Source organism: Nerophis ophidion, linkage group LG04 (genome assembly GCF_033978795.1).
Source record: "Nerophis ophidion isolate RoL-2023_Sa linkage group LG04, RoL_Noph_v1.0, whole genome shotgun sequence".
Classification (NCBI taxonomy): domain Eukaryota; kingdom Metazoa; phylum Chordata; class Actinopteri; order Syngnathiformes; family Syngnathidae; genus Nerophis; species Nerophis ophidion.
The window spans coordinates 80,837,532-80,852,651 of record NC_084614.1 but is presented as its reverse complement, the minus strand read 5'-3'; the positions used below and the strand labels follow the sequence as shown (position 1 = coordinate 80,852,651).

Here is a 15,120-nt window from a genome sequence, read left to right as displayed (position 1 = left end):
AACTACTAATCTTGTTATATACAACTAACAATCTTGTTAAATACAACAAATTATGAAAACTACTAATCTTATTCAATCCAACTAATTATAAGAACTACAAACCTTATTAACTGCAACTAACAGTAAGTAGTACTCTAGTTAACTGCAAATAATTTTAACAACTACTAACCTTCTTAACTACAACAAATTATCACAGCTACTAACCTTATTCACTACAGCTATTTACAACTACTAACCATATTAACTACAACTACGTATAAATGGTTACCTTACTAACTGCAATTAATTATAACAATTAGTAACCCTACTAACTACATCAAATTATAACAACTACTAACCTTCTTATCTACAACTAATTATAACTACTAACCTTATTTCTCCAATTAAGTTGAACAAATATTAACTTTATAAAATAAAATTATTCATCACAACTACTAATGTTATTAACTAAAACTATTTCTAACTACTAGCCTTATTAACTGTAACTAATTCTAAAAACTACTAACTTTATCTAAAAGTAATTCTAACATAACCTTAACTCAAATGAATTCCAACAACTACTGACTGTATTAACTACAACTAATTATAACAACTACTTACCTTGTTAACTACAATTAATAATAACTACTAACCTCAACTAAAACTAATTCTAACTACGTAACCTTAACTAAAATTAATTCTAACAACTAATAACCTGAGCTAAAATTAATTCTAACAACTATTAATTATAATAACTAAAACTAATAACAACAACATCTACTAACATTAACCAATTATAACATCCACTAACCTTATTAAGTGCAACTATTTTTAACAACTACTAACCTAATTAACTACAACTAATTACAACAACTATTAACCTTATTACCTACAATGTTTTGTTAACATCTACTAACCTTAATTCAAACAAATTCTAACAACTATTAACCTTATTAACTACAACTAATAAAAACTAATAACCTTATTAGCTAAAACTAATTAGAACTACTAATCTTATGTAAATGTTACTAACTACAACTTATTTAAAAAAACTTTTAATCTTGTTAACTAAAACTAATTATGACAACTACTAACCTTAACTGTCTACAACTAATTATAACTACTAATCTTATTAACTACAACTAATTATAACACCAGCGCCCCCCGGGAATAAGCGGTAGAAAATGGATGGATGGATGGATAATTATAACAAACAACCACTAGGGGGCAATGTACATGATGGGTGTTGTTGTATTGCTAAAATGATTACAGCCAGTAAACATAGAGATAATATTACTCGGTAGTGTAAACCTACTGAGTGTGTCGGTAGCATCCCGTCCTTGTCCAAGTCCAGGTCCAGGTCCGGGTCCCGATCCAGGTCCAGGTGGGGCTTGTTGACCGTCTGTTGTCGGTCCGCTGTCCGAGTCTGACATGTGCTTGTCAGCCTGCAGCGGACGGGGCAGAAATAACCTTGAATATTTTAACGTCTAATGATGATGATGTCACCGCATAGAGTGGGCGGGGAGGGAGGGGGGCTTTTGTAATGTTTGAATATTTACTTTTTCTGTCAGTTATAAAAAAAAAAGATTGTTATAAAAACGTAATATAAAACAAATATAAGTTTGATAAGAAACGTTCTTGAATCAAAATACGGACGTCGAAGACTATCAAAAATAAAAACATGGTTCCATCCACCTGGACAGCCGTCACAATGTATAATGCATATGTTTCTTTTTGACTGTATTTAAATGTATAATAGACTGATTTTATGTTATTCACATGTGAATAATGCTGTATAATAAATAGACTGTATTTATATTATTCACATGTTAATAGTGCTGTATAATAGACTGTATTTTGTATTATTCTCATGTGACTAATGCTGTATAATAGACTGTATTTATACTATTCACATGTGAATAATGCTGTATAATAAACTATTTATGTTATTCACAAGTGAATAATGCTGTATAATAGACTGTATTTATACTATTCATATGTGAATAATGCTGTATAATAAACTATTTATGTTATTCACAAGTGAATAATGCTGTATAATAGACTGTATTTATACTATTCACATGTGAAAAATGCTGTATAATTGACTGTATTTATGTTATTCACAAGTGAATAATGCTGTATAATAGACTGTATTTATACTATTCACATGTGAATAATGCTGTATAATAAACTATTTATGTTATTCACAAGTGAATAATGCTGTATAATAGACTGTATTTATGTTATTCACATGTGAATAAGGCTGTATAATAGACTGTATTTATGTTATTAACATGTAAAAAATGCTGTGTAATAAACCATATTTATATTATTCACATGTGAATAGTGCTGTATAATAGACTGTATTTATACTATTCACATGTTAATAATCCTGTATAATAGATTGTATTTATGTTATTCACATGTGAATAATGCTGTATAATAGACTGTATTTATACTATTCACATGTGAATAATCCTGTATAATAGACTGTATTTATACTATTCACATGTTAATAATGCTGTATAATAGACTGTATTTATGTTATTCACATGTGAATAATGCTGTATAATAGACTGTATCTATGTTATTCACATGGCTGTATAATAGACTGTATCTATGTTATTCACATGTGAATAATGCTGTATAATAGACTGTATTTATATTATTCACATGTTAATAGTGCTGTATAATAGACTGTATTTTGTATTATTCTCATGTGAATAATGCTGTATAATAGACTGTATTTATACTATTCACATGTGAATAATGTTGTATAATAGACTGTATTTATACTATTCACATGTTAATAATCCTGTATAATAGACTGTATTTATGTTATTCACATGTGAATAATGCTGTATAATAGACTGTATTTATGTTATTCACATGTGAATAATACTGTATAAGACTGTATCTATGTTATTCACACGTGAATAACGCTTTATAATAGACTGTATTTATATTATTCACATGTTAATAGTGCTGTATAATAGACTATTTTGTATTATTCTCATGTGACTAATGCTGTATAATAGACTGTATTTATACTATTCACATGTGAATAATGCTGTATAATAAACTATCTATGTTATTCACATGTGAATAATGCTTGTATAATAGACTATGTTATTCACAAGTGAATAAAGCTGTATAATAGACTGTATTTTGTATTATTCTCATGTGAATAATGCTGTATAATAGACTGTATTTATACTATTCACATGTGAATAATGTTGTATAATAGACTGTATTTATATTATTCACAAGTGAATAATGCTGTATAATAGACTATTTATATTATTCACATGTAAATAATACTGTATAATAGACTGTATTTATATTATTCTCATGTGAATAATGCTGTATAATAGACTGTATTTATATTATTCACATGTTAATAGTGCTGTATAATAGACTATTTATATTATTCTCATGTGAATAATGCTGTATAATAGATTGTATTTATACTATTCACATGTGAATAATGCTGTATAATAGATTGTATTTATATTATTCACATGTTAATAGTGCTGTATAATAGACTGTATTTATATTATTCACTTGTGAATAATGCTGCATAATAGACTGTATTTATATTATTCACATGTGAATAATGCTGTATAGTAGACTGTAATTTATATTATTCACATGTATAATCACCCTTTCGGTGATTATATTTTTCGGAATCTGATTAGAATGTGATTAGTTGTCCTGCCCTGGTGCAGTGTTTCTCAACCTTTTTGAGCCGAATCCCATCTTTTGCGTTGAAAAAAATGCGGAGGCACACCACCAGCAGAAATCATTAAAAAATAAATCGCAATTGTTGGATATGACTTTAAACCATAACCAAGCATGCATTAATATAGCTCTTGTCACAAAGTAGGTGTACTGTCACCACCTGTCACATCACGCCGTGATTTATTTAGACTTTTGTGCTGTTTTACTGTGTGTAGTGTTTTAGTTCTCGTCTTGCACTACTATTTTGGTTGCTACTTATCTTTTTTTGGTATTTTCCTGTAGCAGTTTTATGTCTTCCTTTGGAGGAATATTTCCAGCGTCTACTTAGTTTTATTAATCAAGAATATTTCAGTTGTTTTTATCCTTCTTTCTGGTGACATTGTTGATTGTCATGTCATGTTCGGCTGTACATTGTTTTTGCTCCACAGTAAGTCTTTGCTGTTGTCCAGCATTCTGTTATTGTTTACTTTGTAGCCAGTTCAGTTTTAGTTTTGTTCTGCATAGCCTTCCCTAAGCTTCAATGCCTTTTCTTAGGGGCACTCACCTTTTGTTTATTTTTGGTTTAAGCATCAGACACCTTTTTTACTTGTTTTTCAACATTTTTTGGGCCAAGGCGCATTTTTTCGAAATGCGGAGGCACACCACCAGCAGAAATCTTTCAAAAACAAAAAAAAGTCGTTGTCGCAATTGTTGGAGAATAGAATAGAAGTACTTTATTGATCCCTGGGGGAAATTCAGCATTTTCTCTAGCATTCTGTTTACTTTGTAGCAAGTTCAGTTTTAGTCTCGTTCTGCATAGCCTTCCCTAAGTTTCAATGCATTTTCTTAGGGGCACTCACATTCTGTTTATTTTTGGTTTAAGCATTTGACACCTTTTTACCTGCCCGCTGCCTACCGCTGTTTCTGACATCTACAAAGCAATTAGCTACCGGCTGCCACCAACTGATATGGAAGAGTATTACACGGATACTCTACAGCAGGGGTGCCCACACTTTTTCTGCAGGCGAGCTACTTTTCAATTGACCAACTCGAGGGGATCTACCTCATTTATATATATCATTTATATTTATTTATTTATGAAAGAGACATTTTTGTAAACAAGTTAAATGTGTTTAATGATAATACAAGCATGTGTAACACATATAGATGTCTTTCTTTCACAAAGACAAGAATATAAGTTGGTGTATTACCTGATTCTGATGACTTGCATTGATTGGAATCAGACAGTAATGATGATAACGCCCACATTTTCAAATGGAGGAGGAAAAAAAGTTGTCCTTTCTGTACAATACCACATGAAAGTGGTTGGTTTTTGGCATCTAATTCATCCAGCTTCCATACACTTTACAAGAAAAACATTCGCGGCAAATTCCGTAGCTTGCTTGATTGACATTCACGGCACCCGAGGGTCTTGTGAGATGACGCTGGCTGCTGCCAGTTCATTATTATGAAAAAATGACAGAGAGGAAGGCGAGAAACACTTTTTTATTTCAACAGACTTTCGCGCCGTCCCTTCCGTCAAAACTCTAAAGGCCGACTGCACATTTCCTATCTTCACAATAAAAGCCCTGCTTCATACTGCCTGCGCTAACAAAATAAGAGTCTCGGAAAGCTGGCGTGCACATCACTTGTGCACGCCAGCTTTCTGAGGGATCGCTTGTGCACGCCAGTTTTCCGATACTCTGTTTTTAGTTAGCGCAGGCAGCATGAAACAGGGCTTTTATTGTGAAGATAGGAAATGTGCAGTCGGCCTTTAGAGTTTTGACGGAAGGTACGGCGCGAGAGTCTGTTGAAATAAAAAGTGTTTCTCGCCTTCCTCTCGGTCATATTTTCATAATAATGATCTTGCAGCAGCCAGCGTCATCTCACAAGACCCTCCGGTACCGTGAATGTCATTTAAGTGACGTCTTGGTGAAGATTGATGATCACTCATTTTTAGGTCTATTTTTTTAAAAAGCCTGGCTGGAGATCGACTGACACACCCCCCGCGGTCGACTGGTAGCTCGCCATCGACGTAATGGGCACCCCTGCTCTACAGACACTCAACAACAACACATCATTTGCAGACTATAATTCCTGGTGTGCAAAAAATATTTTGAACCCAAATAGGTGAAATTAGATCATCTCCCACGGCACACCAGACTGTATCTCACGGCACACTTGGTGTGCCGCGGCGCAGTGGCTGAAAAACACTGCCATAGTGTGTAGGCACCTTGTCCAGCTCCGCCTTCCTGTGAACTACGGGAGAGGTGGATCCGCTCAGGCCGTCCATGTTGCCACAATGGCTGCCGACGTCTTGCACGACCTGCACACGCAAACAACAACAACAGATGACAACATCCAGTTGTCCAAACACACACACACACACACATACTTTGAGCCATCTCTGAGCTTGTTCCTTGCTCTGCACAGCCAGAACCAGAACCTCTCCGCCCGGCAGAGAGAAGCGCAGCTCGTGTCTCTTCTTGCGACCCTCCTTGTAGACGTAAATAACGTTGCACAGGTTGAGAGGGAGCTCTGTGTGGGGGGTGCTCTCCTTGATGCTTTTGTAGCACTGTACACACACACACACACACACACACACACACACACACACACACACACACACACACACACACACACACACACACACACACACACACACACACACACACACACACACATAGAGTCAAGACAGGACAAGAAGTCATTGTATGGCCAGGAACGGGGTCTCTCACCTGTAGTTTGCTGTCTCGGACCACCACGAACTGTTTGGACCACTGGCCGAAGCGCTTCTTCCGCATCAGGAAAGCGCAAATCCTGCAGTCCTGGACCGGGCCGTCCGGACTACCTTCTGCGGCCCATCTTTGAGGAGGACCCTGCCCTTTAGCTTCCTCTTCCTCCTCCTCGTAGGACTCGTAGGAGCTGCTCAGAGCGTCGGAGTCGTTATCTGCGCACAGGAAGAACACAGGTCAGTCTTACCGGAAGGCGCCGGGGGGGATTGTGGCGGACTGACAGGAGTTTTTGGGAGGCCCGTTGATCCTGGTGGTGGGGTAGTTGTTGTCAGCATCTTCGTAGTAGGCGTCTTCCTCGGAGTTCCTGGAAGCTGCTGGAAAAACAGACAATGCAGACAAATTTACATTACACTCGGACTTAGAGTTGTATGCTATAACGGTACTAAAACAGTACCGTGGTACTAATGCATTAAAAACAATACTATACTGACTAAGAAAAACGTACAGAGCCGAGGCGCATGTTGTTGAGTGTGCTAAAACGTGCACACAGAGCAGAGGGCGCAGAGCGCATACAAGCAGAAACAGTGTGGAGAGGAAGAATGGCAAAAAAAACCGTCAATTCTACTGGTTAATAAAAAGTATGCGAGAATCGCAACGTGAAGGTATTTGGGGTTCAGAACGGTCAATAAAAGATGACGCGTTAACGCGGAGGTGCCGACTAAAAACAGGCCTTGCCAAAGGTGACGATGAGTATTACCATCTTTGCTTCAAACTGAGGTAAACATTCAAATAACCATCAGTCAGATCTGCACGAGGAGTTTAAAGAACGACAGGTTTTGTAGTTAACCAGCTCCTCGGCTCTGCGAATACAAGGGTTCTCCCGATGCCAATAATTTAGTACCGGTACCAAAATGTATATCGATACTTTTCCAGATAAACGGAACTATGAAAAACGTTGTTGCTTTATTTTGACAGAAAATCTTACACTACATTAAAAACTCACATTCAAAGAACAATTTTACAAGGCCAAAATATAAATTAAAGGTATTAAAATGGCATGGACCCTGAAGGGAACGTCTTACCTGTGCTCCTCGACTAAGGTCTGCACCGGACCGAACAGCAGGACTGTTATAACGACTACAATATTACCTGTCATTTTGTATAACTCCCGTGCAGATCTGAATGCTTATTATTTAAATGTTTACCGAAGTTGGAAACAAAGGTGCTAACGCTAATCGCCACATTTGGCGAGGCATGTTTTAAAGCAGTTGTTGTACAGTATATCGATACTTTTTGATACTTTTCCAAATAAAGGGAACTACAAAAAAATGTAAATAATGGCTTTGTTTTGACAGAAGATCTTACACTACATTAAACACTCACAGTTACAGAACAATTTTGCAAGGTTAAAATATAAATGAAAATGCATTAAAATGGCATACGTTTCCCCTTTGCTCTTCGACTACAGTCTGCACTGGACAGGACAGCAGGACAGGTGTAAGAACTACATTATTACCTGTCACTCTTTATAACTCCTTGTGCAGGATCTACATGCTCATTATATGAATATTTTAAGCACTTTGGAGCATTTAGACTGGCAAGAAAAATCAGATCTGTGTCACTTGAGGACAAAAAAACTAATCAGATTTGTAGTGTGTGCGTATTAAGGGAACTCACGGTCCATGTTGGTGGTGAAGTACTGGGGGGCGGAGCTTGAGTGAAGCGGAACCGCCTCTTCGTAGTAGTCCTCAGGGAGGGGCGTGGCAGGCAGTGGAGGGGGCGTGTCAGTGGGCATCTGAGGACACGAGATGAAGGTGTGAGCGCACGCCTGACAACCGAAGAAGTGTGACACTTACCGATTTGTTCGGGGGTGTCTCCTCCTCTTCCTCGGTGGGCTCCCTCTGCTGGACAGGAGAGGTGCTGAGCGCCTGCAGATCACAGTCTGCTGGGACAACAAACGCCTCGCCGTCAGAACCTTTCGCGAACCTCGGGGCGGACACTGTATGGACTCACCAAAGTGGTCAAACAGAGACTCGACGAAGCTGGTGCCGTTGCCATAGAGACAGCTGTTCATGTAGACATCGGATCCGCTGACTGTGGAGGGGGAGGAGACCATGAAGCACAGGTGAGCTTCAGTGATGGGCGAGCTACTTGGAAAATGTAGGAAGCTGAGCTACAAGTTACTCTCGACTAAATGTAGCTAAGGTTTTGGGGAAGCTATACCCAAAGAATTATAGCAAGTTACACAACAAGCTACACGGCAAAAGTAGCTGACTACATCAAAGCTACACACATATACATATATATATACATATACACACATATATATATGGTGTTCTTGGGATGCAACACAGTATTCTTCTTCCTCCAAACACGACAAGTTGAGTTGATACCAAAAAGTTCTATTTTGGTTTCATCTGACCACATGACATTCTCCCAATCCTCTGCTGTATCATCCATGTATCCATTTTGGTATAAACTCAACTCCTCGTGTTTGGAGGAAGAAGAATACTGAGTTGCATCCCAAGAACACCATACCTACTGTGAAGCATGGGGGTGGAAACATCATGCTTTGGGGCTGTTTTTCTGCTAAGGGGACAGGACGATTGATCCGTGTTAAGGAAAGAACGAATGGGGCCATGTATCGTGAGATTTTGAGCTGAAACCTCCTTCCATCAGTGAGAGCTTTGAATGGTTGACCAAATACTTATTTTTGTAATTTACAAATAAATTCTTTAAAATTCCTACAATGGGGATTCCTGGATTTTTTTTCCACATTCTGTCTCTCACAGTTGAAGTGTACCTCTGATGAAAATTACAGACCTCTGTCATCATTTTAAGTGGGAGAACTTGCACAATCGCTGGCTGACTAAATACTTTTTTGCCCCACTGTATATATACATACATACATACATACATACATATACATTAAGGATGTAACGGTACGTGTATTTGTATTGAACCGTTTCGGTACGGGGGTTTCGGTTCGGTACAAGGGTGTATCGAACGAGTTTGTAATCTAAAGTCTTAACAAGCTGCTCTGCTTTCTGCCTCTGTCTGAGCAGTGAGCACCCAGCACTGTCCCGCCCACACAACCATCTAATTGGTTACATACAAAGCCATTCAGCAGTGCGTATTCAGAGCGATGTAACAGCCAATCAGCAGTGCGTAGTCAGAAAGCATAGAGTCAGTGCTCCGGCGTCGAGATGAGCAGATATGTGTTTAGCAGGTGAGCAGCTGACATCGGACACTCCCCAAATTATAAAAAACACTTCCCAGTCACAACTATTACAAACATCACTATGAGCCCGTTGACCTTCTAGAAACTTAAACCGCAGCTCAGCTCTCTCATAGTTCTGGGTTGAGGTGTAGGCTAATTAGCTTTTAGCGCAACATTAGCTAATTTTGCTGTGTGTGTGTGTGCGTGTGTATAATAAAAGTCAACTACAGGCTTCCCAAATTTTTTGTAATAAATTAAGCATGATGAGTTGACTTGAAACTGTTTAATGTTGCACTTTTTATATGTGGAAGAAAGGTTTTGTCATTTTCTTTAACCAAGCAACAACTTGAGGCAGTTTAATGTGGATTAACGTGGGCAGAATTATTATAATGTTCCCAATGTTAAAAGGATAAAGCCATTGTTTACAAATTTGGTAAATAAATAACCAAAAAAATTTATATTTTGTTGTTTTCTTACTGTATCGAAAATGAACCGAACCGTGACCTCTAAACCGAGGTACGTACCAAAACGAAATTTGTGTGTACCGTTACACCCCTAATATACATACATGTATACACATATATATACATACACACACACATATATATAAACATACACACATATATATGCATATTTAGACATATACATATATGTATGTGTACATTATTTTAGTTTGCCTTTTCTTTGGCCCACCCCTTTAATGTTATTCATTTTCTCTGCCTACAGTAAAATAACAAAACTGCATCTATCTATAACTTGACATTAAAAACAGTGACTAGTGTGTTTTTTGGGAAAAGTAGGTAATGGTTATGTGCAGTAAAAATTTTCATAAACTCAACTGAATTTAAAGTGTGTTCCTAAATTGGTGTCGGACAAAGGGACATCTTAGACCAGGGGTGTCAAACTCAAATAAAGAGTGGGCCAAAATTTAAAACGGAACAAAGCCGCGGGCCAAAGTTGAACAAATTAACCTTTAATAGGGACGCAAATGATTTTTGCATTGAATATTGAGCAAGCAAGGCTTATATAACTTCATCGTGACATGCAAAATCCAGTTTCAAATATTAATAATAAATATCAATGGCATATCAAATACAACTTTAATAAAAATGGAATGCCTCTTTTCTATTTGCAGCGTTCTGAGGTAAACATCAAAATATTTTTTTTCCACAGGTTAATAATAAATTAGAAATTAAAATAATAATAATGAATGAATCCAACACTGAAACCTTGAAGTAGCAAGAGAATGTGCATGGATAAAAAGTTTGCTATAACACATAGTGCAAAATCAACTTTCAAAAAACAACCCAAAAAATCATCAATGGTATATTAAATACAATTTGTTCTCCTGAAATGTGTTTGTCATTCTTGTTTGGTGTGGGTGCACAGTGTGGCGCATATTTGAAACAGTGTTAAAGTTGTTTTTTTACCGCCACCATCAGTGTGACCTGTATGGCTTTTAAACAAGTATGCTTTGCATTCACTTGTGTGTGTGTAAAAGCCGCAAATATTAATGTGACAGGGTTCGGCACGCTGTTTGTACGGAAGAAAAGCAGACGTGATGACAGGTTGTAGGGAACGCTGAAGGGAGTGCCTTAAAGGCACGCCCCCAATATTTTTGTCCGGGTGGAATTTGGTAGAAATTCGGGAGAATGGTTGATTTTCGGGAGGGGCACTGAGCTTTGGGAGTCGCCCGGGAAAATTGGGAGGGTTGGCAAGTATGAGTATTAGCGGTGAATGCAGTGTTACAGCGGCACCGTCGCTGTATGATATCGGCGGGCCAGCTCTAATGTTAAATTGATATTGCCTCAAGGGCCAAATAAAATTACACGGCGGGCCAATTTTGGCCCGCGGGCCAGAGTTTGACACCCATGTCTAAGACGAAGAGAGCAGTTATGATTTTGGTTTACAATTAAAAACTAAGGTTTTGGGCGTTGTTTTCTCTAAACACATACATATGTCTAAATATGGCCTAGGAGATGCATTATTGTGGGTTTCCTGCACGTCATCTTCATCACTAAAGAAAAATGTAATCAGCGGGAGAGAATCCCTCTGACATTCTCAAATATCTTTCTTTTTTTATGAGTCGTCAGCTTGATGCGCCCCTCTGTCTCCGACTCACTCGTCGTCATGTGAAATGGGGAAATGTAGCTAGTTACTGCCCGTCCCTGCTGAGCTTCTACTTCCGACATCAGAACGTGTAGGAAATTATTCAACTGACCTGACAGCGCGTCCAGGATGTTGCGTACGGACGCCATCTTGTCTGCGGTGGCGGGGCTGACGCTCTCATGGTCCAACATCTTCAGCAGACCACCGAGCTCGTTGACCAGACGCTCCACCACGTCTGCAGGACAACAAAGAGTCACCGCTTTGAACAACATTCTGTGAGAAATAGACTTAAAAAAAAATGTCAATACTAGGACACACACACACACAAGTTATGTAGCCTGAGGAGTGCGTCCCATAGAACTGCAATCTATCAGTAGCTGTGCGTTCCAGGTGGGGAAATATATCAATCAATCAATCAATGTTTACTTATACAGCCCTAAATCACTAGTGTCTCAAAGGGCTGCACAAACCACTACGACATCCTCGGTAGGCCCACATAAGGGCAAGGAAAACTCACACCCAGTGGGACGTCGGTGACAATGATGACTATGAGAACCTTGGAGAGGAGGAAAGCAATGGATGTCGAGCGGGTCTAACATGATACTGTGAAAGTTCAATCCATAATGGACCCAACACAGTCGCGAGAGTCCAGTCCAAAGCGGATCCAACACAGCAGCGAGAGTCCCGTTCATAGCGGAGCCAGCAGGAAACCATCCCAAGCGGAGGCGGATCAGCAGCGCAGAGATGTCCCCAGCCGATACACAGGCAAGCAGTACATGGCCACCGGATCGGACCGGACCCCCTCCACAAGGGAGGGGGGGACATAGGAGAAAGAAAAGCGGCAGATCAACTGGTCTAAAAAGGAGGTCTATTTAAAGGCTAGAGTATACAGATGAGTTTTAAGGTGAGACTTAAATGCTTCTACTGAGGTGGCATCTCGAACTGTTACCGGGAGGGCATTCCAGAGTACTGGAGCCCGAACGGAAAACGCTCTATAGCCCGCAGACTTTTTTTGGGCTCTAGGAATCACTAATAAGCCGGAGTCCTTTGAAGGCAGATTTCTCGCCGGGACATATGGTACAATACAATCGGCAAGATAGGATGGAGCTAGACCGTGTAGTATTTTATACGTAAGTAGTAAAACCTTAAAGTCACATCTTAAGTGCACAGGAAGCCAGTGCAGGTGAGCCAGTACAGGTATATATGTATGTATATATGTATATAAAGGTATATACAGTACAGGTATATATGTATGTATATATGTATATAAAGGTATATACAGTATAGGTATATATGTATGTATATATGTATATAAAGGTATATACAGTATAGGTATATATGTATGTATATAAAGGTATATACAGTACAGGTATATATGTATGTATATATGTATATAAAGGTATATACAGTATAGGTATATATGTATGTATATAAAGGTATATACAGTATAGGTATATATGTATGTATATATAGGTATATACAGTATAGGTATATATGTATGTATATATGTATATAAAGGTATATACAGTACAGGCGTAATGTGATCAAACTTTCTTGTTCTTGTCAAAAGTCTAGCAGCCGCATCATCGTCATCTAATTTGCGTAATTGTCCATGACGCATGTGCATGTAATTTTTATGGACACTGTGGGAAACAAAGGTGAGCACACATCCTGAAAAGTAGGGCTGGCCGATATATGGAATATAGTCGATATATATAAAAGCGCTGCTTCATCCTGCCTGTGCTAACAAAATAAGACTAGCTGGTGTGTATAAAAAAGGAGTATGGAAGCTGAACAAATAAGACGCCAAAAAGCAACCACTTTCATGTGGAATCGGACAGAAAGGAGGACTTTTTTTTCTCCTCCATTTGAAAATGTGGGCGTTATCATCACTACTGTCTGATTCCAATCAATGCAAGTCATCAGAATCAGGTAATACACCAACTTATAATCTTGTCTTCATGAAAGAAAGGAATCTATATGTGTTAAACATGCTTGTATTACCATTAACACCTTTATTTTGTTACCAAAAATGTATCTTTCATAAATAACTAAATATAAATTATATATATGAATGAGGTAGATCCCCATGAACTCAAAAGTAGCTCGCCTGCAGAAAATGTGTGGGCACCCCTAGGATGGACTTTATTCATCCCACAATGGGGGTAATTATGGGGTTGCAGTGCAGATACAAAAATAGGTTAAAAAAGAAAAAACCCACAAGAAAACCAGAGAAACATCAAAGAATACTAAGTAAAACACAATGACAGGACAAAACAAAAAATGTCCACTAAATAATACATATTGTGCATATACGATTTTGCCATTGCCAGAGGCCAAAAAAAGTCTGCAGGCTATAGAGCGTTTTCTACCCGGGCTACAATACTCTGGAATGCTCTACCAGTAACAGATAGAGATGCTACCTCAGTAGAAACCCTTAAGTCCTATCTTAAAACTAATTTGGACACCTTAGCCTTTAAATAGGCCCATTTTTAGACCAGTTGATCTGCCGTCTCTCTTTTCTACCCTTGTGGGTGTGGCACCAAACGGAGATGGTGACATGCGGAGTTTTAAGCACTCCTTCTCTAGCGGGTGACTTTTCAAATGATGCTACAAATTAGTAATGCTGGTCATTTGACATATTACGGTTGTCTGTTCGACATCTTCCCGCTTGACGCCAAACCACCGCCAGACGATGGACCTCCGCTGTTTTTCTTGGGAATTAATTCTTCATTTGTTACCAGATTCGCACTTTCCTTCTCTCGTATTACCACTCGCACTGCTTCGCTTGTATCACAGCTAACGTTAGCCATGCCGCTACCTCTCTGCTCTGCGAGGCCGTATAGAATAGAATAGAATAGAATAGAATGAACTTTATTGTCATTATGTTTGCATATAACGAGATTAAAGACTCCAACTTAAGGTGCGGTAGTGGGAACAAATATGGGGTCAAATAAATGACATAAGAGGTAATAAAGGAAACACTACCAATTGAAATAAACAGACTACTATCCAATAAAAATAATAAGCAATTCTGTACAATATACAAAACACTATAGAAGTACAAAATACAAATACTGTACAATATACAGAGCAAGACAGGAGTACCGAAGTAATAAATAACAATCAGTGACGGACGTATTGCACTCGAAGGGTAGTATTGCACAGTAGGGTATTGGGGCATTATATTGTATAGGTGGTGAATTATTATTATTATAAGTTAGAGTTCAACACGGTGACAGCTTTGGGAAAGAAGCTGTCTCTGAGCCTGTTTGTTCTGGCTCTGATGCACCTGTAGCGCCTGCCTGATGGTAGCAAGTCGAACAGGTGGAAGCCAGGGTGTGTGCTGTCCTTGGT

General features: G+C 38.4%; 1 protein-coding gene across 4 annotated transcripts in view; it reads right to left on the bottom strand.

The window, feature by feature from the left end:
- The window catches only part of LOC133552017 (actin filament-associated protein 1-like 1), a 53,988-nt gene that overhangs the window by 15,603 nt on the left and 23,265 nt on the right, over positions 1-15,120 (bottom strand). Inside the window, exons 2-10 of one of the 4 annotated variants that reach the window (XM_061899257.1) lie at positions 11,876-11,998; positions 8,448-8,528; positions 8,291-8,379; positions 8,112-8,229; positions 6,716-6,808; positions 6,438-6,649; positions 6,095-6,274; positions 5,933-6,025; positions 1,295-1,424 (exon numbers count right to left, since the gene is read on the bottom strand). In XM_061899257.1, the coding sequence (XP_061755241.1) occupies positions 1,295-1,424; positions 5,933-6,025; positions 6,095-6,274; positions 6,438-6,649; positions 6,716-6,808; positions 8,112-8,229; positions 8,291-8,379; positions 8,448-8,528; positions 11,876-11,998 (1,119 nt within the window). The remainder of the gene's footprint in view (positions 1-1,294; positions 1,425-5,932; positions 6,026-6,094; positions 6,275-6,437; positions 6,650-6,715; positions 6,809-8,111; positions 8,230-8,290; positions 8,380-8,447; positions 8,529-11,875; positions 11,999-15,120) is intronic. The other 3 variants (XM_061899259.1, XM_061899258.1, XM_061899260.1) reach the window with 3 other exon arrangements.